At 41.4% G+C, this 23,936-nt stretch overlaps 1 protein-coding gene across 10 annotated transcripts in view; it reads right to left on the bottom strand.

Moving 5' to 3' along the window:
• Positions 1 to 23,936, bottom strand: part of SOX5 (SRY-box transcription factor 5) — a 602,225-nt gene that overhangs the window by 291,344 nt on the left and 286,945 nt on the right. For 9 of the 10 annotated variants that reach the window (XM_055711623.1, XM_055711621.1, XM_055711620.1 and 6 more), the window contains exon 1: positions 5,633 to 5,780. The exons of the other annotated variant lie outside the window; for it this stretch is intronic. In XM_055711623.1, the coding sequence (XP_055567598.1) occupies positions 5,633 to 5,670 (38 nt within the window). In that variant the 5' untranslated portion in view covers positions 5,671 to 5,780. Of the gene's footprint in view, positions 1 to 5,632; positions 5,781 to 23,936 lie in introns of those variants that run through there. 10 annotated transcript variants of the gene reach the window in all.

Here is a 23,936-nt window from a genome sequence, read left to right on the forward strand (position 1 = left end):
ACTTGCAGAACAGTTTTTAACACACTCAAATACAACATTGTTTTACCTTTTGTAGGAAGTACAGGAGACTTCACATGTTTTCCAGGTTAGTTAAAAATCCACAGGTACTTTAAAAGGGAAAAGCACTTTGCTTCTAAGGATGCTACTTGTTAAACAAACTCCTTGCCATCAGCAGACGTACTACAGCTATTGATTAATTGCTGTGAGCTCTTCTTTTCTCTTGACTACAGCAGCAGAATTCACAGGCATTGAATATTTCCATTGTATAGGTACAACATAACAACATGTTTTTCCCCTTTCACTTACAAGTTAATTACGCTATAACCAGGCCTACACAAGAAATTAATAAAATAAAATAAAAAAAAAAAACCAAACCAACCAAACAAAAAAAACCCACCACCAGAAAACAAGCCAAGAGGGTGTCACGCCGACTTCTGGAAGAAGCAGAGGTATCTGACATGTAAACATGAAGGTAGCCTATTCAACATTAAGAGATTATTTTTTTAAAAGTACAGTATGAAAACCATGCAAAGAAACCATAAATCTGCCTTGGGAGGAGATACTTTTTTCCTGTATAAATATTGTAAAACTGTATTTTGTACAGCTACAGATATATCACATTACACAGACACATATGCCTACCCTATCAGGGTGCTTCACATTTAAGTAACTCAACCAGATACTACATGCCTCCTAAATGATAAAGCCATAAATGCTTGTTAAAAGCTCCCTGAGAAGTAGTAAATATTTTGTAAACTAGTTATATATTTAAGATCTCTGGACAGCAAGAGAAGGAGAAACAATTCCTCTCCTATCTAAAGGTACCAATCAAACACACTATGCACATAAACATCGCAAGATGCTTGGTGGGAGAGTGTGTGTATGTGTTTGTGTGTGTTTTAATTACCTCCTTGAATGCATATGATGAGCCAGCCACCCAGAATTAGTAATGCCAAACTCCCGATTTGATTCAAATGCAATGAATACAACAGTCGAATTGTGCAGGCTGGTGTGTCACTCATCAGCTCTCTCATTTGGGCTTTTGCCTTCCAAGTTTAGTTCACAATTTCAGCAACTGGTAAATTATTGAGATGTTCATTAAAATCCATAATCTGTAACAGTCAACTTCTTTCTCACTAAGTGTAAGCACAACAAATGAAATTAGCGCACACAGGACATTAATGAGTAGTCTGCAGATGCATTAATTCCTTCAGCCTTAGCTCAGAGAAATAAAAACATGATAATTTTTGTCACTGCAAAAACCCAGTATCTGAAACTTTTAAATGGCACTATATTTATTCTTCAGATCCCAGACCCCTAGAAATACAAACGTAAGCAATAAGGTCCTTTTCTCAAAACATTTCAGTGGGAGGTGAAAGCTATTCAGCCCGATATTAAAGAAATTTCACTGTTTTCTTATAAATGAAGGAGTAATCTCTCTTACTTCTACAGGAAGATTTTAGGAGAGTGGGACGTCATTCTGAGCAAGCTGGTTAATAGAAAGGTATTATTCTTTCTCCAAAATTCTCACTGAATGCAGCAGCAGAAGAAAGCTTTTAGGGTAACTTTAGCTAAGAAAAGCTCTTAGGAATACGCAAAGTTTCCTTTTAGGAAAATGATTTCTCCATTTGACAGTGTTGGTACAACCCCAAAATAAATTCAGTGGGAGTCTGAAATGACTCGTGCAGTGCAGCACTGAAGCAGCTAAGTATATTTTTTTCCTCCCAGCAGAGGCTTGCTTTACATCCTTGAGCCTTTCCTTTCTACAAGCTATTCGCAGTACAGAGAATGTTTCGAGTGCCCGGAACTGGTGACTCTAAATGTTAAACTTATTCTACTGTCCCCATCCTCACTGCTCCCATCCATGCCTTTTGTCTTTTCTAGCTCTTCCTTTTTTCCTACAGCAGCAATAACCCATTCTTCTTTCTTCCACAAACACTATGTACCTCTTTGCCTTGAACTGGCAAGTTAAAAATAATAATAAAAAACCCCACCAAAAAAACAAAAAAAAAAAACCAAAACACAAAAAAAAAAAAAAAAAAAAAAAAAGAAAAAGAAAAAAAGAAAAAATAAAAGAATGAAAAAGAGAAAGAGAAAGGATGTCACTCTGTCCGGATGCCTAGCATAGTCTCTCTCTCAGTCTACAGAGAAATGTAAATATGCAGTAATTAATTTAGGTTTAAGAACATTCCATACACTAGGGACATTGTTAAGCAGTCACTTTATCTATTTTTCATTAATCAGATTTTATTAAGACATTAAAACTTTATGTTGGGCATTTCTGAGATTTTATCATTCTGTAAATTTCACAGCTGTCCAATGGTTCTGGCTACATTGTCTCTACTTTTTCCTCAATGAAGTAAACTTTCTTTGTAGTGTGGCCATACTTGTTATATTTTAGTGTAATGACCCATCTTAAAAAATAAAAAAAAAAAAAAAAAAGAAAACCCAAACAAAAGAGTTCTTCTTTTCGAGACCTTTAAAGCCAATTCAGAGTGCCACAGGTACATCACAAAGTACATCCCAGAAGTTATCCTTTCCCTGTGTAACAAACGGAGCAGATTCCAGTTATCATTTCTTCCTACATTTCTGCAAACATCATCCCCCTCAGCTTATGCATTCTGATGCTCTTCTCAATCAAGCAGCTGAACCACCACAAACAGAAATAAAGACGTGAAAGTAACTTCTCTGGAAAAGACGAAAACCCTCACATTTTTGGTATGGTGATTATACATGCTAATTCACAAAACCTACTGCAATTTGCTAGTGATGCTGAAGGTATTAATGAATGTTTATTCATCTGACACTGAGGATCATTTTCATTCCAAGTGTGTATCGTAAATGCCCCCCGATAATGGCCACAGACACACTAGAGAAGTCCCCTTGATTCAGATCCCTTCATCTGGGGTGAGGGAAAGTTTCTGAACTGTTTGCAGTTTACCAGGATACACTGAAACATCATGGGAAAGACAACAGAGAAAGAAGAATAACCTCCTGAGATACATATACAGACGCTCTGAGACCTGAACTGCAAACAACTTCACCCGATAAATCTTTACCTTCTAATCTGCTCTTCAAGTTTAAAAGGGAATAGTGGGAGATAGATAATAATAACAACACTGAAGTCAGTCATACAGATACGACAAGCTCGACCCCAGCAACTGAAAAAATGTGCTCCAAGAACTGTGTTTACTGAGAATGTGGGAAAATAACCTGCCTCAAACGTCTAAAAAACAGTCATCTGTGCATCGGACATATATACACACGTCAACTCTGTAAGCGTGTGTGTGTCTGAGGGTCTGTGCATCTCTGGGTAAGAGAAAGTGTGTCCTCATGGCTGTTTTCTGATAAACACACATATATTACATGGACAGTATCTACTCTGTGTATGTGTGTGTAACTATAGTCAAACACACACAATGTAAACAAATGGTAATGATTAACAGAGATATTGGTTTGTATTACCAATTTCAACTGCAGATGGAAAATTGTTAAAAAAAAAAAATTATATGTCCCAAGGTTCGTTTTTATTGCTTCACATTTCTACTGCTTGCTATTATCTGCATAGCAAAAGGAGAGCAGCGTATTGATTATTTAACTAGAATGTTTACAAGAGCAAAGCTGGGATCTCTGAAAATGAAATGTATGCCTAGGGGAGAAAAAAAAAGAAAGGAGTACAGAAGCTCATTCTATTTCTAAAGGAAGATGTTTTGTCTAAAATTATTTGGGTTTATATAAAATTTATATAAATATAAGGCAGAGAGACTTCAGATTAAAAAAAAGTCCCCCAATAGGAAAATGAAAGGACTTCATTCTGCTTCACAGAGTTTACAAGTATGCTGTTCATCACAAAGTTCAAAGAATAATCGAAATCGCTTGCTTATAAATTGGTATGTATAATCTTAGTGGAGCATACGAAATACTTGAATCTATTAATTGTATGAACAAGACAAATGCATGACCATGATGCTAGATCAGATTCCACACCAGAAACTGTAACAGTTTCCTGAGGTAGTTGAACTAACTTAATACAATGCACATGAACAAAACCAATTTTGTTCTATTATTGTAATGATAACAAACCAAAGAAAAATGCCAAGTTTTCCAACTAAGTCTGGAAAATTAATTGTATTAAAGACAACCTTGGAGCAGCGCAACCACGCCAATTCCACTTTCTAGTAAGGAAGTATTCTAGTTGCAGAATGAGGATTGAAAGCGTTAAAATAGTTTTCTTCTGCATTTCCCAATTTTATTTTTCTCCAATCTTTTAATTCAAGCATTCTCTCTTGTCCTTTCTCTGCGTGCGTGTTCCTCAGCCCACTTAAAATGTTTTTATCTTGCCTTCTTTCTATGCCTTTACTATCAAATTCAGTAGGTTTGAACGATGAACAGCTTGACTTAGCATATTTTTAACCAGCTGGTCTAGCACCTAGCTTGTATTGCATAGTCAGATACAACCAAATGTTTATACAGGAGGTAGCTTTCACGAAGATGAGAACAACCTAAGTAACGCGCATCCTGGCGTTCTTTTATTTACTGCTTAGAAATGAAAGTTTGGATTGTTCACTGCAGCCGCACAAGGGACTATTAATAACCTTTAAAAATTAAGCTGGAGGGAAGGGATGCCGGATCATCAATGGACGCGTGTACAAGTGCCTGAGAAAACGCTTCAAAACCTCTTAGGAGCGCCAGATCAGATGCAATAAGGACTAAACTCTCGGAGGTCACAAGCCGTCGCCAGTGACAGCAAAAACTTAATTCCAGGCAGGGAAGGCTCCTGCTTCGGGCAGAGGGAGATGGGCACGTCTACGTCATACCCAAACCCCACTCGTCACACCCAGACCCTGCTCCTGACACTCCGCAAGAGAGGCGACGGCCAAAACTTGGAGGCGAGAGTTTCACTTTTTTTTCCCCCTCCTCAGGCAGAAGGATGTTCTCCTGACAGAGGGCCGGGATGTTAACTTGCCTAAAAATAATCGCTCCTGCTAGATCAACAAAAGGTCATGTGCTCGGCGGAGCGCCTTCCCAAGTTTGACGGGAGGGCGAGGCTGGAAGTTGAACCCCCCGCCTCGCCCGCCGCCGGGCATCCTCCGTCGCCCGGGAGCCCGCGGGCGGGGGCGGGGAGGGCTGCCCGGGAGGGCACGGCGCTCGGTGCGCCCCGGGGCGGGCGGCCCGGCGGAGGGCACGGCGGCCGCCGAGGCAGCGGAACAAAGCTGCGCACCGCCGGGGCGGCCGGGCTCGGGGCTCGGCGGCGCCCGCCGCGGGCACGGGGCTCCCCCGCCCCGCCCCGCCCCCACCCCCCGCCCGGCGAACTGACACGCCGCCGGAACAGCCAAGGTAACGGGGGGGCCGGGGGGAGCATCTCCCCGGCCTGCCGCCAAGCGCCGGAGTTGCGCGCCCGTCCCCGTGTGCTGTGCGAGCCTGCACCGCGGGCAGCCCATCCGCGCACACGCGCGCAAACACGCGTGCTCATACAAATTTAAAAAAAAAAAAACAGAAAAACAACAAAAAAAGAAACCAACAACAAACAAACAACAAAATAGGAAAAAAAAAAGGGGGGGGGGGGGGAAGACCACCCCCACCCCCCCAACGCAAAAGGCAGCGGCTCCCCCGCCCCAGCAACTCGACTCACCTTTCAAACTCCTGAGGTAAATCAGGGTCAGTTAGCATGCTGGAAAAGCACAATTTCCCTTTGTCACAGCAGCCACCTATGGTCGCCTCCAACTGAACCTGTCAAGTGAGTCCAAACCTTCTAAACCGATTGATTTTCTCTCGCTCGCTCGCTCTCTCTCTCCCTCCCTCCCTCCCTCCCTCTCCCTCCCTCCCTCCCGGCTCGCTCGCTCTGAGCTAGGACTCCTTGACCAGTCTCTTAAAGGGGCAGCGCGCCTCGCAGCAGGCTGCGCGCACAGCTCCCCCCACAGCGGCGCGGCTGCGAGGCGCTGGGCACCTCGGGGTGCCTGTCCTCTCCTTTTAATTCTGCTCGCCCGCCGCCGCCAAACGGGAAAAGTCAACTCGTTCAATGTCCTAAAAACCGATGGGGGGGGGGGGGGGGGATAAATGGGGGGGGGGGGGGGGGGGGGGAGGAGGAGGGGAGGGGGGTGGGAAAAAAAAAAAAAAAAGCCCGACAATCCACCTAAACCGACAAACCAGGAGCAAATCCCCTGCGCTGAGGAAGATCAGTGGAGAAAGAAGATAAAACAAGAGCAGACTGATTAAATTGAAACAGTTATCAACTCTCTCGGAGTTGAAATAGGGGAGAAAAGCTTAGACACATTAAAATGTTACCAAAGGCATTTGTGCTCCGAAGAACTTTCATTCCATTCTCCCCCCTCCCTCTCTGCTCTCTCGCTTTCTCTCTCCCTCTTTCTCTCTCTTTGGGGAGGGGAGAAAAAAAAAAAATCACCAACCTCCCCGCACAACAATCAGGCATTGTTCTGAGGGAAGAAAAGCAACTTTGACAGATTGAAATATAGCAGAGGCCCCTTCAAGGAAACCTGTAAACAACTTGTCACTCACTCTGTCGGTCTCACTGTTCGCTCTTGCTTTCCACAAAGTGCTGCGAACCGTCCTGGCAACAAACCCAAAGTTTCCCCAGCTCCAAACTCCATCAAACAGCCCCGTTGTGTGCAAGGGGAAAGGTACCCACATGCCAAAACAGCGGCCGCGCGCGCACACACGCACAAACAACAACACAAATAAACTTTCCGTCCGCCTGCTCGGGCTTGTCTCGTTTTCTTTCTAACCCCCGCTGCCCGTTCCGCCCCCCGACCCCGACCCGGGCCAGCAACAGGAGTCCCTCCGCTGCGGGTCCCCCTCATTTTCCCTGCCCGGGCAGCCCCTGATAACAAGGTGGACGGAGCGCGGCGGCAGAGCCCCTCGGCTGACGGCCGGGGCGCAGCCTCCGCGGCATTTCCAGTTATCCCGATAAGAGCCCGGCCGGCGAAGCCGGCAGGCAGGTAACGGGCCGGTCACGGGCGGGGACGGAGGCGCGGGTGCGCCGGCAGCCGCCCGGGGCCAGCCCCGCATCCCGCCCCGGCGGCCCGGGGACACCCGCCGGCCGCCCCGCTGCGGGCTCCGCTGCACCGCCCGAGCCCGGCCCGGCCCGGCCCGGCCCGGCCCGGCGGGGAGAGGGGTCAGCGGCCGGGAGAACGCCGCGGGGAAATTCCCGTCCGAGCCCCGGGGATTAGCCGGGGGCTACTCTGGAACCGAAGCGCACAAAGCCTCAATAGTCTGCACGGCCCGTGTCCAGCCTGGCACTGAACTCCCAGTAAGGGGCGGGGGGGGGGGGGGGGGGGGGGGGGGGAAGAAGAAAAAAACTGGTGTCCCTGTTCTTTAGCACACACATGCACACACACACACACCCACAACCATATATCCACACTCCATTCTTTCCAGTTCCCCAGCCCTAATTCCTTTCTCTTATTATTTATTTCCCCCCCTACTTTCATTTGCAGCTGGATGACATTAAGGGCCTTTAAAATCCATGAGGTTTTGACCCTACAACAGTTTGATTAGGTCTGCTGCCCCCCTCTCTTCCCCTCTTATCCCTACCTCCCAGTGACACCGAGAAAGCAAGTTTACTTTTTGAAATACATACACATATTTGCACAGAGCAGCCATAAAATGTTCAACATGCTCATGCATACTGGCTTAAAAAATTCCAAATAGAAAAAGCTTATTATTTTTATTAATATCTGAGAGCTACGCTGTTTCATTCTCTCCTTTTCCCTCTCAGTGCGTGTGTGATAAACCAGCAGGCTCACACAGGGACCAGTCAGTCCAGTGTTGGCATAAAGGCATCGTCAGCTAGAAGTCTGGGATGATCATTTTAATCACAAGCAGCAAACCCACTTGCAACTTACGCACATCATCCCCAAAGAGCATTAGACCATTCACGATGAACAAAATGCCGAAGCTAAGTTTGCAAAGGCGCCTTCATTGCCGTTCATAAAAGAGGATCTGCGAAGGCTGCCTCCAGCCTGCCTTACACCACCCCAGCGCTCACAGCGGAGTCGCATACAATCTGTCAACTTCTGGCATGAGGTAGATCTAATGGCTCCTCACTGAGGGGCAGGGTAAACTGGCTTCCTTCAGTAGCCCCTTGCAAATAATATTTTCCACAGAGGTCTGCTCATAGGAGTCTGACAAATCTAGTTAATATGTACAAGGATTTTTCATTTTTTATTTAGGAGCTGGCCCTTTTAGGACAGCTATGAAGTACACATTGAAAAGCAGCAGATGATCAAAAAGAACAATTCCGAATACTTTCACCTGAGGGTCTCAAACCATGTTAAGTCTCACATTACTCCTCTGCAGGTAATAAATATAATTAGGGCCGATTCCAAAACTTTATTTGTATTGAGAAGTATCTCGCTCTGCAGGGGCTCCATTCAAATCAGCAAATCTCTCTGTGGAGTAGGAGGCTACTTAGTAGGAGAATTTGGCCTCAAATAAGGAAACTGAGATGCAGGCAGGCTTAGTAGCTTGCCCAAGTTGACACAGCTAGCCAGCTCCCGCAAAAGGATGAGAAACAAAGATCCCCTGTGCCTCACAGTTGACAACAGTCCTTACGCTGCCGAAACAATGTATTTTAGCTTTTTCCCACAAAGGCATGACTTTTGCATCTACTATTTGGTTAAAACATACTTCATTGTTGTATTCACATTTTTAGGGGCCCTTTTCTTGGTCTTTCATATTCCCCTTGATGCACCATTGCCCATCTATAAATGCTGTTCCTTCCTTGCCGCTTCTTGCTTTCTTCCTCTCTTTCCTCACACTTGGCCCTGGGAGAAGTTTGCAGAGAAAAGCCTTTCAGAAGCCCCAGCTGGAAGAAAATGAAGACCACCTTTTATTCAAAAACTCTCAACAGTTTTGGCAGAACAGGACTACCATATTTTGACTGCACATCAGCTCGACTCAGCTCTCTGACCTTACTTTTTTTTTTTTTTTCCGAACTCCACAACTGCCCTTCTTCTACCACGTCCTTCCCCTGTCTGATGACATATATTTACCCCCTCCTATATAATTTCCTATTTGAGCTTTTTCAGGGCAATGACCACATACTCATCCAAGCTGGTATTATGCCTAGCACAATGGGGCTCCTTGCTTGCTGGCTGTCCGCTAATATGATTATAAACCAGAGCAATCACCACCAACATCAGGAACTGTGGAAGAGACCATTGGCTAGACTAGGAAGAAGCACACAGAACCATAAGAAAAGGTGAGGAAAGGCAAAAAAAAATGTTCAGGGGAGAAAACAAAGAACTCTGAGCAAGAGGGAGAGTTGAGATGGGGAGAGGAAACAGGAGAAAGGAAGGAAGCAGAGATCATTCCCCTGAATGCTTAGGACACAAACCTTTCTTTTCCTTTAGTTTACATTTACTCCTACTCCGATACATTCTGTGCTCAGGTACCTACCCCTTCCCACTTTCCTTAGTATTAAATTTTCTGCAACAGTAGTTACTCCCCCTTCCAGCTGAGTGGGGGGCAACAGAGTTGGGTCTGAAAAAGATTTTTTTTTAAAAAAAAAAAGTTACTGTTACTATTATATTAATATTGTATTGAATTACTGTATCATTGTATTGCTGTTATTAAGATTATTAACATTCTATTGTATAGACTTATCAACAGAATTATGATCTCATAGTAAGTTCAACTGCAATTGCAAGAGGGAGAAAAAGCAAGTTAAACAAATGGTTTGAGGGAATCTCTGAAACCCTTCTATAAATCATTTCATATTAACTTTAAGGCTTACTTTTTAGAAATGGCCAAAACACATCACAAAGGCTGCTATCATATCAGAAAGTGGAAAAACTGAGGAACTGGGATAAATTACCACTGTCTGAGAAAGAAGAAAATGTATGTAATATGCAACTGTCCAGTTTTTAACATATGAAGTTCTATCTTGTCCTGAAACTTTTAGTAATAGCAAGCCCTGATGCCCCTTTTTACCAAGCGAGTTGTAGTTACAAAAAAACACTTTTAACCTGGGAGATTCACATTCAGTTCTCTCAATTCTCTTCCCAAACTGAGGATTCAGGATATAAGTTCAAATAACTTCAACTGATGAGAAAAATGATACCTCCCCACCCCCAGCAGTTCAGTGAATCTGCATTTCTCTTGCTTTGTTTCCTTTAAGGGGTGCCCAAAACAAACAAGTCCAGGTACAAGAGGACAATTTGGGTTGAACTAAACAAAAAAGCTCTGATTTTCGTTTGGGTGAGGGGAAACAACTCGAATCATAATCTTTTATCTGAATTTTTGTGCTTAACTGAATTTTTTGTCGCTATTGTGGTTCTGCAGTTCAAGAGGTGAACCAAAAAATCAATTATCCACCCAGCTCAAGTTAGAAATACCATAACTCTGGAATATTGCATAGACAGAATCTACAGGTCTTTACGAAAGCACAGTGGCAGAAGGAAAACCTTAAACAAAACATTTTATTTTCTTTTTAAATCACCAAATGATAGCACTTCAGCCTAGTGACTTGGCAGGTACAGCAATACAGTAAGTAAAGGAAGTGCTGGGGGAAAAAAAAAAAAAGACCTTTTTGGGTTTTGTTGTTTCCACTGTAGGTTTTAATAATAGAGACCTACAAAGTCCAAGGAAATGTAAGATGTTCCACAGAATGATTTACTGGAAAATTCTCACAGAAAATATGCAAAACTGAAGATCCTAAATGGATTTTCTTTTTTAGGCACACATTCAAAACAACTGCAGCATTAAGAAAGAATCTATAAGATTTCTAAGAAAGGGTGTTTTGGAACAGGTTATGAGACAGCGGAAGGAGAATAGAGTGGGGTTGATGCATTTACTACGAAGAATATCTTGCAAATAATGAGTGCTTGCTTCAGAGTATGGAAATGTTTAGCTACAATGCAGTTTGGATCATATGCTTAGGAACAGATTTTTCCTTTCAGTGTGCATGCCTAGCTGCCATTTCCATTAATGGGAATTAAGTACATGTGTCAAGGGGAGAAGTTAACTCTTAGAAATATAACTAATCTATGCTTTTTTTAAAGAATGTAAATGCCACATCAGGCATGTTCGGTGTTGGCAAAACTGAGTGCTGAATATAGTATAGCAAAATCTGAGAAGGAGAAGGCGGTCTGGAGGACTGAAATTTCTGTGCTATTTAGAGTTTTTCAATTTACTGGATTTCTTCAAGGAAAAGTAAAACCATCTCATTTGCAAGTGGGAAGCCCTCATTTATCAGTTATTTATTTGCAACTTCAGCAGGGGCCTACCATCTGCAACCCTCCCCATAAAAGAGAACTGGCAGTACCCTTAAGAAAAAATCTGAAATTTCATCTAAAATTTGAATTCATAGTTCCTAATAATTTTTTTAAAGGAGGTCGGCACTTTTTGATTTTGTCCACTCTGCATCAGCAAGGGAAAGGGAACCTCAAAATTAATACAGATGTAAACTATAATATAAATGGGTGTTTTAGAAATAAAAATAGTATATGTAAACATATTTAAAATTAAATTGCATCTATATTTTGGCAAAAAGTAAATTCTAATTGTGAAAACAAGAAAAATTAGAGAGAGGACACATTCCTGCTTTTGTGTCATGTCATGTGTGCATCCCCCGTTTCTTTATTTTGGGTAGAGCTTGATGTACAATTTCTCTGTACTGACAGTTAGCTACAGGCTCTTTTTACTGTTTGTATTAGTAGCCTTGGTCTACACAGAAGCAGCTTGAAAAAAATTTAAATAAAAACAGGACAGTTTAAAAAAAAGTCAGAAAAATAGAGAACAGATCCATGGATAGGAACTGTGCTTGAAATGATTTAAGAAGCTAACTGGATTTCAAATTTACACTTTCTCATTAAGGTTCTGAACATAAAATGTTACTAAAATAGGAACCTGTTGCTCTAAGTATTATTTTTTTTCTGTGTTCTTTTTTCAGTGCAGTTACTTTGCATGGAACGTACAGTCCCGACCGACCGAAGCCCACAGCCTCACCTTACACACAGTCCCCCTATTCTGCCTCCATCCTGATCGGGATGATTACTTTCTGAGTGACAGGCCCGTTTACTGTCAGTGCCCCATCTGATCTTCAGCCTCTCAGATGACAATGCCAGCAGGAATGTTCTCCTCAGTGTCAATTTTAGTGACTGTTACAAACATGTAAATTTCTGCCACAATATACCTGACAATGAATGTAATTCATTTCACACAGATAATCAACTCCCATCAAAAAGAAACTACTCCCTGTTACCCCAGTGCATGTGTGGAGGGGTGGTTGGTAGAAATCGAGTCTCTTCTGAACAGGCAACCTGAGTTTTATAGCCTAACATAAGCTTCTGAGCCTAAGTATCCTAAAACCACAACTTTGATCTATTTGTAAAAGTAGACAATAATTGTTGAACATGAATCCAAGTGCACTGAAATTAAGATCTTTGTGTTAACTCAATGGGCCTTTCCTGCATGCCTACCAATATAATCCCTGTAGGTTTTACCACCACATTCTTGTCACTTCCCCAATGAGAATTTTGTCTCTTTTCTTAAGTCATCCACTGAACAGGGTTAGAGTCATCACATTTTGCCTCAGCATTTCTAATCTGACTGCTTTTCCCACTATAGTCTGCTCTTACTAACTGTGCACCAAGGACGCTGGGTTTAAAACAAACAGATTTGCTTCCATTGGTTGTCTGATGTAAAAAAAGCATCATGCAATTAAAAGTGCAAGGGTATTTTGGAATAATCCACAGCACCCAGTCCTATGTGCTTTGTAAAGGCAGCCTTCCTCTTGTGGACGTGCCGTTTGCTCTGCTGTTTGCAATCAAAATTCTCCATGCCCAGGGGTACATCTACTGTCTGCTTCTCTCCACTAGCAATGGCGGTCTTTTAGTGCCATTACCATCGTTTATTATACTTTTAGCATAGGACTACAGCCACCCATCAGCTAACCAGATTGAGCTCTTTGGTGGTGGGCATGATACAAACATTTATAGCTCAACTCATGGTTGCCCTCTGTTTTATATACTCTGCTGGTTTAAAGAAAAAGTGGGAATACAAAATACTTGCAAATAATATTAGCATTTTCTTTTCAGTTTGTACAGGAAGAGCAGTGAAGAATTAGGTCTTTTGTAAGAAATATCCTCTATCTGAACCAGTTTACAGTTTAGTCTGTAATTGTAATTGGACAAAGAACACAAAAAAGAAACATTCTTACATTCTGTGAATTGCTTAACTATTTTATTCCTTTTTAGTCCATGTAATCATAAGAATTCATATAACTGCTATCTAGTAAATTTCTCGGAAAATATAGATACTGAAATATATGGGTTTTAAATTCAGGACAAATTTGGAAGTATATTCCCCTTCTACTGTACCACACACGAAGTCTCTACCTTATGTATACCATCTATGATAAGATTAATCAATTTACTGTTTATTAAATGCACTCTACTGATATTTAACTTGTTATACAAGTTACTGGGAAGATCTAACCGTAAATTAAGCAATGATCCAATGATGTTAAATGCATTCCTGTAAGGGAAGGAGTTATAAACCACATTGCTATCATACACCTTGCACACTGAAACAGCAATCAATGAGTATGTAGAGTTACATTTCATTTATGAAGTTACAAAAGCATACCATACCCATTCATTTATTTTAATGGTGTTCCAATGCAGTTTTATGAGTGATTTTTCCACTTTTGAGTAAAAGCAAAATTAATGCCATTTGGTTCTGTTGAAGCAAAAAGCTGAACTCCTATTTCCAACACACAGATTCCAATTCAGCCACTATTATAGAGAAATAAATACGTAAGTATGGTATAAAACAGACCAATGGCTTGTTGTTATTGCTGTTTCTATGGAGGCTTAACTCTTGCTTCTCATCCCTCATTACCTGGGACAGCTAGAGGCTAGAAACATTGCCAGGGCAGCATGCTGAAAGCCCCTGGGAATGCTTCCGCACCTTGTATGGGGAAACACTGGGAATATACTGCTACAGTATTCTGAAGCATAAGTCTCAGAAAATCAGAATATCTGGGGACACTTCAAAAGCCTTAATGCAATCCAGGTACAGAGTTGACTACCTTCTACTACCAATTAGCTGGTAAGCAAGACAGATCTTCAACAGCTGCCACTGAGAATATAAAAGAATCAGAAAGGAGATATAAAAGAACCACAGCCGAAAAAAAAACCCAACCAAACCCAAACCACTGTATTGAGACAAACATTCATTAAGATTAAGACACAAAGAAGTTTCTCAGGAATGTTTATCAAAGAAAATTTATGTCATAAATTTTCCTCTGCCTGGAGAAGATCCAAACCTGACTGTCTTTTCTGTTGCCATATAACATTGTACTGAATCCAGACCGCACATTTAGTCACCCACTTTTCCCCTTAAATAACACTTTCTATTTCTGATGTGGCTTTTGTTTTGTTTTACAAAGTTTAATTTCTCTCTCTTTGTTGATGCATTTTCCTTTTGTCATTATTTCAGAGTTGTGTAGAAGTAATTAGTGACACAATGCCAAGGACTGAACCTCACAAGCAACCTAAATATTTTGATTCACTGAGAATACAGTCTGTAATTTACAAAGTGCCTGACCCCTGTCCAATAAATAAAATAAAATAAAATAAATTAGGTAACTTCTGCATGTTAACAGCCTGAGGCATACAGAGAATAATGTCAAAACGCAGAAACAGTGAATGTCACCACATGAGATATCAGAGATAGTCTTCTGACACTTTTTCAAGAAAAAAAATCACATTCATATATACCTTTTTAGCATTTGACCTCACATGATCAATCCTGTCAACCATCTCTCCTGGTATTTGCATGTAGCCACTGCCCTTTCTTGAGAGCAATGTGGTGCAAAATCTGGGCAAAGATTTCACATGTGAGAATGTCACGGGTGAAACTTGTTTTCTAATGAATTCTGAGCTAGCAATAGAATGGCAGCAGGTATCTCCAGAAGTGTAAATTGAGTGGAAAAAAAAAAGGAGACAAGAGACACCTACCTTTTTTTTTTCTTTTTTTCTTTTTTTTTTTTTTTAACTGGCCTTGTCTTTTTTTTCCTTTTTTCTTTTTCTTTTTTTTTTGGAGTTTTTTGGTTTTGTTTTGTCTTTTTTTCAACTTGCCATAAATTTTTTAGAGGGATCTCAATACTGTAGTCAGTTATATATGACTGTATGCAGTCAGGACAGGCCTTTGGCACAAAAGCAAACATACAGAGCTTTTTAACTACAATCTCTAAAAAGTTCACAGTTTTTAGAGTGATTTGTGGGCCATGACACACAGGGCCACTAAAAAAATGCCCATGATGTTACCAGGGATTTGTGTTTAATTGCATGAAAAAGATGTACATCATTTAATAAAAGCAAATTTTCTTACAAAAGTTTGAAAATTCACCACAGAATTTAAATGAGAACTCCACCTCAAGCACAGAAACTACACCCTGCTTCAAAACAAGAGAGAGTTCTCCACTGTATTATGTCCTAGATGTTTCAATGCAATGTGGGCTCCGACAGGTCAAGCGTTCTGTAATGAGAGAGTGTCCCAGAAGCCTATTGCTGTTCCTCATCTCCTGCTGACTGCTTTAACTCTGGCATATGCATTACTTCATAAAATATTAGCTTAAGCATAAAGTGGCATAAAATATAAAATAAACCAATTTTTATAAGACAGAAAAAACAGGCAAGTGCAGTACTGAGTTTAATACCATGAAGTACCAACCAAGACGCACCACAACCCCACAACATCCCTCTGAGGACCACAGCTTACTGGTGCAGGTCCAGGCATCCCTTGATGGAGCTCGTGCCTACACAAGCCAAGCTGGATAGATGGAACCTGGCATGTGTTACAGACCCTCCTGTTAGAGATGTGGTCTGCAAAGACAGAGCAAGAGCGACCTTTTTCATAGCTAACTCCAAAATCTTTTATTTGGACACATAATGCTGAGATAAACATGTGAGTCTTTTATTTTATTTCTCTGATATGGAAATACTCTGGGAATCTGGACCAAAAGTGAATGACAAGTTGCATGAAAGACTGTTTCTTATTTTGGTTTTGTATGTCTGCATTTGACTGAATGACTTGTTCTGGTAATCGAGAAAGTAAAAAGGAGTAACCGATCCTCCTTTCTTTTCTTTCATAAACTTCTGGTTTTAATATTTATTTTTTCTCTAAAGAGTCTGTTAGCTTTTTCATCATATAGAAGTCAGTCTATTCAAGCTGAAAATTTGCACTGCTTCTCTTTGAATTTCTTCTGTTTCTGCTATATACATTCTTCAGGCAGTCTAACCCATAAAGAACTCAGTATTACAGGAAAGGGTTAGTGACATACGACACTCCAGTATTTTCAGCATTGTTTCTTTATTCCATTTTCAACAGTTAGATCTTGTCTGCGGATCATTCCACATGCTTTGATTATGTAACCCATAAGGAAACATAGGTCGTCTTCCCTTCGAGTCCCAAGTGGTCAGTTATGCTAGAACAGAGCAGTGAGCATAATCACATCCATTTTTCTACCTTATGTGCGATACTCTGCATTTGTCAACACCACGTCTGTGTAGCCAACCTGCCCATTTTCCTGCATGGAGTCCTTTAGTATCTTCTCCAGCCCTGACTTGAATGATTCTGTCTCAGACACAAATGTTTCTATACCACTGGTCACCATCATTTGCAATTCATTAATATACGTGTATATATATGTGAAACACCACCTACAACACTCAGACTTTGGATACCCCTGTTGTAGTTTTGCTACACCAAACACTGCTAATATACTTTTAGTTTTGTCTCCTGTCTCCCAGAGGACTATCTAATTCTCAGAAGTACTCCTATCCCACAACCTATTTCTAATAGTCCCTTTTGAAGTTTTTTTTTTTTTTGAAAAAAACTTTCTTTAAAGGGAAAAAGAAAAATCTAATTATTGTCTTTTACTATTTGTTGACAAGCTCAAGGAATTATCATTGCACATCATTTTTCTTTACAAAAGCTATGCTGATGGATAACTATAGTATCACAATACTCATCTATATGTCTCCTAGTTTTATTTTTTATTACTACTTCAACCAATTTATCAAATAAGGGAGAAAATTCATTAGACTAATTCTCAGCATCAATTCTACTATTCAATTAAAAAGAAGCAGAAAAATTGCTTTCTCCAACCTTACAGGTTAGAAGCCAATATTAAAGGAAAGAATACATATTAAGTTAGCAGCCCTATTTGAGCTCACCATCAATTTCCAGTAGCACATTTTGATATGTCTAACTTTACCTAGTACTCTATTGCTCTTCATTTGATGAGTTTAGCACCTACTTTTCCTTCACTTTTTTCTTTGACAGTAGCTAATCCTTAATTTTGCAAAAGAATGGTTGCAGGATAGATTTCCTTCTTAAGTCCTCTGTGACAGAATATGGCCAGGAAATAATTTGGTTTCTCAGCAAACCCATTATTCTCCTTACCTATTTTTCTGTGTTACAATATGAAGGAAAATATCCTTAACTATTATTTTGTGTTACAGTACTGAGGGAAAAAATATTTACAAACTTCATATAGACAGCCTTTTAGAAAACACCTGAACTTACTCCTTATAATTTCAGCAGACCAACCCATCCTCTAGACACTGTGCCTGTTTTGGATGCAGTTCTCTTGCATTTCTAGCTAGCAATAATCACGACATCCTCCAGTTTTCAGCCACACCTATTCCAATAGCACATTTCCTTTCCTAATACCGTATACTGCACGGTGCAAAGCAAGTCTTCAAACAACTTGGAACCAAGTCCATCCCCTAGTAAGCCCTCAGGGTTTGATAGCTTTTGCCATACATCGATTTAATGAGGGAACCTATAAAATCAGAGCCTGTCTTTGTCAGTGTGGTATGAAATGGCATCAGCTCTCTAAAGCTGAGGGAACTATAGCTTCCTGAATCAGGCGATTGGGCCAGGGATTTTGTGAGATTAAGCCACTATGTAAGAGTTTTGATAGTCTCTGCACACGGTTGGACTAGCTCATAGGAGAAGAAATACAGTATTTTTTAGTAATGATCCAATGACCTGCATTTACAGATCCGACTGCAGAGTTTTCTGTGACTATTCTGCAAAGCTTGCACTAGTTTCATAGGTGGGAGAGAAAACATGTGAAACCAGGATGGAAAAGTTTCAACATTAACAAAAACCTGACAGGTTTGTGGTTTGTGGTTTGTTTGTTTGTTTGTTTGTTTGTTTGTTTGTTTGTTTGTTTTTAAACTATGTATTTCTTATAAACCTGACAAAATATTTCCTTGTGTTAGCATTTTATCTGTGAATACTGCTTTCATTATTGGTAAATATACACAGGCTCTCTGCCACACTCTCCGATGTCCATACAGGACCTGTAACATGCCCTATCCCTAAAATACAGGATATTCAATGAAAAATTTGTAGTAATGTTTTTTTAAAGGTTGCACACAAAGTCCATGTACCACAATAGTTTTCATATATTCATATTCATATGTGAATATTCAGTTATTAATATAACACGGTGAGTATACTACATGAGGAAGACTACAGTGAGCAAACCTCTTAGAAAACAATCTGTTGGACTACTCCAATTCACAGGTAAACGAACACCAGGAACAAAAAAGGAGGCTCACCTCCACCTACATGGGCAATGCAAAGGCAACAGACTCATTGCATATGCTTAATTGGATCCCACATCATGTGGACAGTGAATCCCAAGCATCTTTGTTGCATTATCCTGACTGCTCAAAGTCACTCTTTGCATAAACCAGGAGCACCTGTAGGATTTTCAGATACTCATTGTCAGTTGCTGAAGAGTCAGATGCTGCTGAGCCATTTCTGGCCTTCCAAAAATCTCGTAGATCACTGCACAAAGCAACAAGGCAACAGATTATCACTGAAAGCCATAGCACATTACCCAGTTCTTTACAGTTTGCGTGTCTACTGAAACTTTCAGACGTGCCATGCTCACCGAGTCAGTTACGGTACAGAACAGAATCTCTGTAAGCAATACATGCAGGTCTTGTGGCATCATTCTAAACTGGAAGCTCACACTGACCATTTCCATTCCTATACCAGTATGTAAAAGTTTCCTCACATTTAGACTATGGACAATTCTTACTTCTGGTGATATAAAATATATATATATAATATTGGATGTCATCTTCCTAACAGTGTGACCATTCTCCTTGTACTTATGCCTTTACTCACAGATAATTGTGTGCCATTGTTTTCTTAGTGTTTAAATACACACAGCTGAATGAAGTAAGTATTCATAGAAAGCACTCAGTTTGGGTAATGTGATCCATTTCAAACATCAAAAAAATACAAACCTAACAGAAATTGTTGAAAGATAAGCACAAAGTGCCTTTATGCATATAAAGAATCTATAAAGCCGTCACTAGGTGGGTCCATAGCAAGGGATTAGGCTTTGAGAGATGCTACATGCAAAACATTAATGCTTAAAACAGATGCAACGCAGACCAAAAGAGTCTGGAAATGGGAAAGCAAAGTCAGAGAGCTTCTTTTCTCCAGCTGCAGAGCCATCAGGCCTGGAAACCAAAGGGCTGAGGGGCTGTATTTTGCACCGGCTGCCCACCCTTGTAGATGCTTTCGTTAGGAAGAATACAATTCCAATTATAACAGAATTTACTCATGTTCTCTGGTAAGCATGCCCACATGCTCACATAAAAGTGATATTTCTCCTTTCTGTAGGGGTAAGGTTGAGGATGAAGGAAGGTATTTTTACAGACCCAAATGTCTGTATCTTCAAGCCAAAGGAGGAACGTTCCTAATTCATTCTTGAAAGTATTTCTTTGGGGCAATGAGTGGAAAGGAAAGTGTAATTTCTTAAATTACTTTCCTCTTGAACTGCCATAAGAGTAGGGTGTGGATTCCAGGCAGAAACCCCATTCTTTTAGGTCTCGTCACATTTATTCAGATCTAGCCAGATGTCAGCCAAATAGGAAACTGCCTCAGTGTGGCCACCATGACAGCAAGGAAGGAATAACAGGTATTTTCTCATTTCTGCTAAGCAGAAGCTCCTATGAGAATACAAAGATGATGGAAAATGTGGGTGGATTATTTGGTTCCAGCTGGCTCCACATCACACAGTAAGGAAATGCCACGATCTTTGACAGGTTCATATTAGCAAAAATCAAGCAAAAGATTATGGGAAAGCTTCCCATTCCATTATCAAATAATTTGGGGGAGGGAGAAGGATGGGAGACTAGCAGTTTTTCTTTCTAAGCTCTCAGGAACTGTCTATTTTTATGACCCTTTTAGTGCTGAAAGCATTGTCTGAAATAAAGACTAATCTCAAAGGATGTGAAAGCAAACCTATCGTTAGACTATTCAGAAAATGTAAAGCAGGAAGAAATGAACCATTTTCATCTGGTGGAGCTGCTACACAGCAGGTCTAACTTACTGACTAGCAATAGGTGCCAGGGCCTGGAGGACACTGTCAGTGCTGTTGGGCCCTGCCCAGCCCCGGGACCCCATTTCAGCCCCAGGGCCATCAGCCCCTGTCCCAGCGATGCTGCAGCAGGGCCCGTCTCCAGCTCCCGCAGCCCTGCCCTGCCATGGGCCCGCTGAGCCAGGCCCACCCATGGGCCCACATCTTGGGCCTTGGCCCAGCCCTGTGGAAGCGCCCCTTGCCTGGGGTGGAGCTGCCCCCGTGCCCCCCAGCTGCTCCTGGCTGGGGCGGTGGGACAGGCCCTGGCTGGGGGGAGCCCCTGTTGCTCCTGGCCCTGGGGAGCCACTGGCCCTCGTTGGCACCCTGACAATAAGCCCTACATCGTCACCCATCTGCAACACGACCAGTAACTGAATGCCAGTAAGAAAACCTACCCGATAACCTCCAATACCTAAACCAAATAAAAATCAGCATCAGAAACATCTTCCCTACATAGACAGGAGTGGGAACACGTCGTTTGTACATGAATGTACTGCACCCAGTTACACACACAAATTGTCTATATACTGTATAGAATTAGGTGCCTTAAACACTAGACAGAGACTGATCTGTGGCAGTCAATAAGGAATTGGTGGGGACAGTATTTAAATAATGTCCCCCACTGGTGTTTCAGTCCTCTGCTACTGAGAAACTGCTCTTTGCCCTTGGGCCCCACAATTCAGCCGCATTGTCTACCCTCGGACCTTCCCAGGCCATTGCTTTCAGGAGTGAAGGGACCACTTAGTTCCTCTGAACACTGCCAGAGGAGAAAGAAGGGAGGGCAGTGCCGATGGCTCTCCATGCCCCACACACCTAACAGGTCAATGACTGAGAATGACTGACTGCACCTGGGAAATGGAGAAACTGGGGCCAGCCCTCCTGCACCTGAAGGCTACAAACACACACCCTGCTGTTCCTCCAGACTTGCTCCAGCTGCCAGGCGCTAAAGCTGCAACTACCAACCAGTCACATTCAGTAGGTCTCTCTAGAAGCTGCTACAAGATGCAGAAAACTCACTTTGATGGGAAAGTAGCACGAAGATGCCCGCTAGCATGGCAGGTAACAGAGAAGATGGTCCTCCAGCTTCCAGACTCTCTTCTGTGGCCTCTTCCTTCATTTTACATTAAATGGCCATGGATGAAATATTAAAATTGTTTCATTATGTAATTCATTAAGCTAGGAGAGAAATCTCTTTCTGCAGCCAAATTAGTCTTTCATTCTTTCTGGCCAGTTTGAACAATTTCATTAAAAGCATTACAGATCTCAGCTAACCCCAGGATCTCCTGTGTTTTTCTTGTGGTTGGGCCCCTCTCCTCAAAAGTGGGGAAGGCACATCTGACCCCCCCCTTGGCAAGAGAAGAGATTAACACCCACAGAGCAACACTTAATTTGTGGATCCAGAGAGATCTCTGAGGCAGGTAAGTGCTACACTGTCCACTTCTACTGAGACAGAAGCACTTCTGAGTCCACTTTATTTTAGTTTAAGGATATCACGCAATTGGGAAGTTTCAGCACAATCAGGGTAGACAGAAACTAAAGAGAGGTTCTTGGAATCACAAGATTTCATTTAGACACTTAGGCCCTGTCACTGTTCACTTTAAACACTTGCTGATGTATGCCTAAGTGCAGTTCCAATTAAAGAGGACAAGATATTCCCTGTCTAAAGAAATTAGATGTGGTTGAAATAAAACTCCCAGACAGGAAACAGACTGGAAATACATGTAAATTCCAGAGTCTGAACCTGGTATTTAGCAATCCCTTGGAATTATTATCTTCTGTTTCCTAAAAACACGTCTGCTACAACTTTAACATCAGCTCCAAGCCATTCAAATGTTCAAGGAGTGGCAACAGTTAATTTTTGTGAAGTATTACTGTCAAACCACACTAGGATATATGCTGAACTTGTCACATGGTTCTTTCAGTACAGTTAAACAACGCACTCAGCCAAGACAACATAAGATAGCAGCACTATCATATGAGCTAAGTACTATTCTATCATCAGGATGCTCTCTCAAATGAACACTCTAAACACACTCACTTAGTAATTTCTGAGCAATTTTTACTATAAAATTAACCCTTTTTTGATTTCAACATGCATCACCAAAAAATACATACCGTGCAATCTCTAGATTCAGAAAATGTAATTGAGGTAAAGATGAGCTGCCTAGTAGTTTGAACAGGTGACCGTAGGATGGGAATTCCCCAGTTTATAATGCCAGTGCTCGTCCAGCTTCTTTCAGTTCTTTAAGATCTTGTCAACTCTAGCTCCAACTATCCAACTCCAAAAAAAGTTAGTATCTGTTTCATAGGGCTTCCAAGAGAATCAGCTAGTTAATGTGTTTTTTTAACGGGGCTTTCAAAATATAGAGTACTCCATAAGTACACAGATTTGCTAAAAGAACTGACAACGGATCTGGAACTATCCTTTGATGAAATGGTTGTCTCAACAGCCATGATTTCTCTCATTGGGAGACACTATTTTCTTTGAATCACTGCTAGTATGTTATTAACTTCTCTAATAGACGGCAGGGATTTGTGGAAACAAGACAAAAGTTCAGAATAGAGGTGGATCTCAGTGGGGCTATATTCTGCAGCTTCCCCTGGTGTCCTCTCATTAATCATCTGTTACAAAAAAGGCTGAGATGGTGCAGGGGATGGAATACTACTTACTGGATAACCTGCAAATGTCATGAACATTCATTTGAGGAAAACTCAGTGTCTTCTCATACTTAGTTTGCATTCTTTTGGATTTATGGCTTTTCTGAAGAGATGAAGCTAATGGTGGTGGTCATTGTAGCTGATATGCTGTTTGGTGTGGTATTTGGACTATGGTCAACAGAGGATTTTGCTTTATATGTATGTCAAATATCCAAGATCTTGAGTAGTGTTGATAAACCAGAAAAACCTTTGTTGCAAATCTGATACATTTCATGTCAATAATGCCACAAAAAAGCCTCTTATCTTGTACTGTATACTAATTGCTTCCAATTAAGCCTGAAAAGAGAAAAGCAAGGAAGAAGGCAAAAAGACCAACAAAACTCAGAACTTTTTAAGTTCTTCAAAAAGGTTCTGTTCAAACAGCAGTTCAAAGTATAGTCTGGTTCTTATTTTATCCTAAGTTGGCTTATCCATCCACCATAAGGACTTCTTTAATTCCTGTAAAACAACTGTGTGTTCAGGAGAGTGTCTATTCTGAAAATGTTTCTATTCATAAAACGGTCTTGCTGAATCCTAGCTCTCCAGTATGTTTGCAACTCAATGTGAGATTTACTGGCTGACAGATAAAAGATGTCTTTTTCAAGCACCAGTCCTGAACACTCAGTAAGGGATCATAAAATCAATCTGGTTACCTAGTGGCTCATCCAGCAACTATAGGAATAGACAATTTGTTCACTGTCAACACGTGGACAACTCCATTGCCTTCGCTGCCTTCAGTGGGGCTGTACAGCCTTGCGGAGGAGCCACATTCAGACGCCTGCTCCTGATGCACGGAACAAAGGAAGTTTCATACCAC

The sequence above is a fragment of the Falco cherrug genome, chromosome 5 (assembly GCF_023634085.1).
Source record: "Falco cherrug isolate bFalChe1 chromosome 5, bFalChe1.pri, whole genome shotgun sequence".
NCBI classification, from domain to species: Eukaryota; Metazoa; Chordata; class Aves; order Falconiformes; family Falconidae; genus Falco; species Falco cherrug.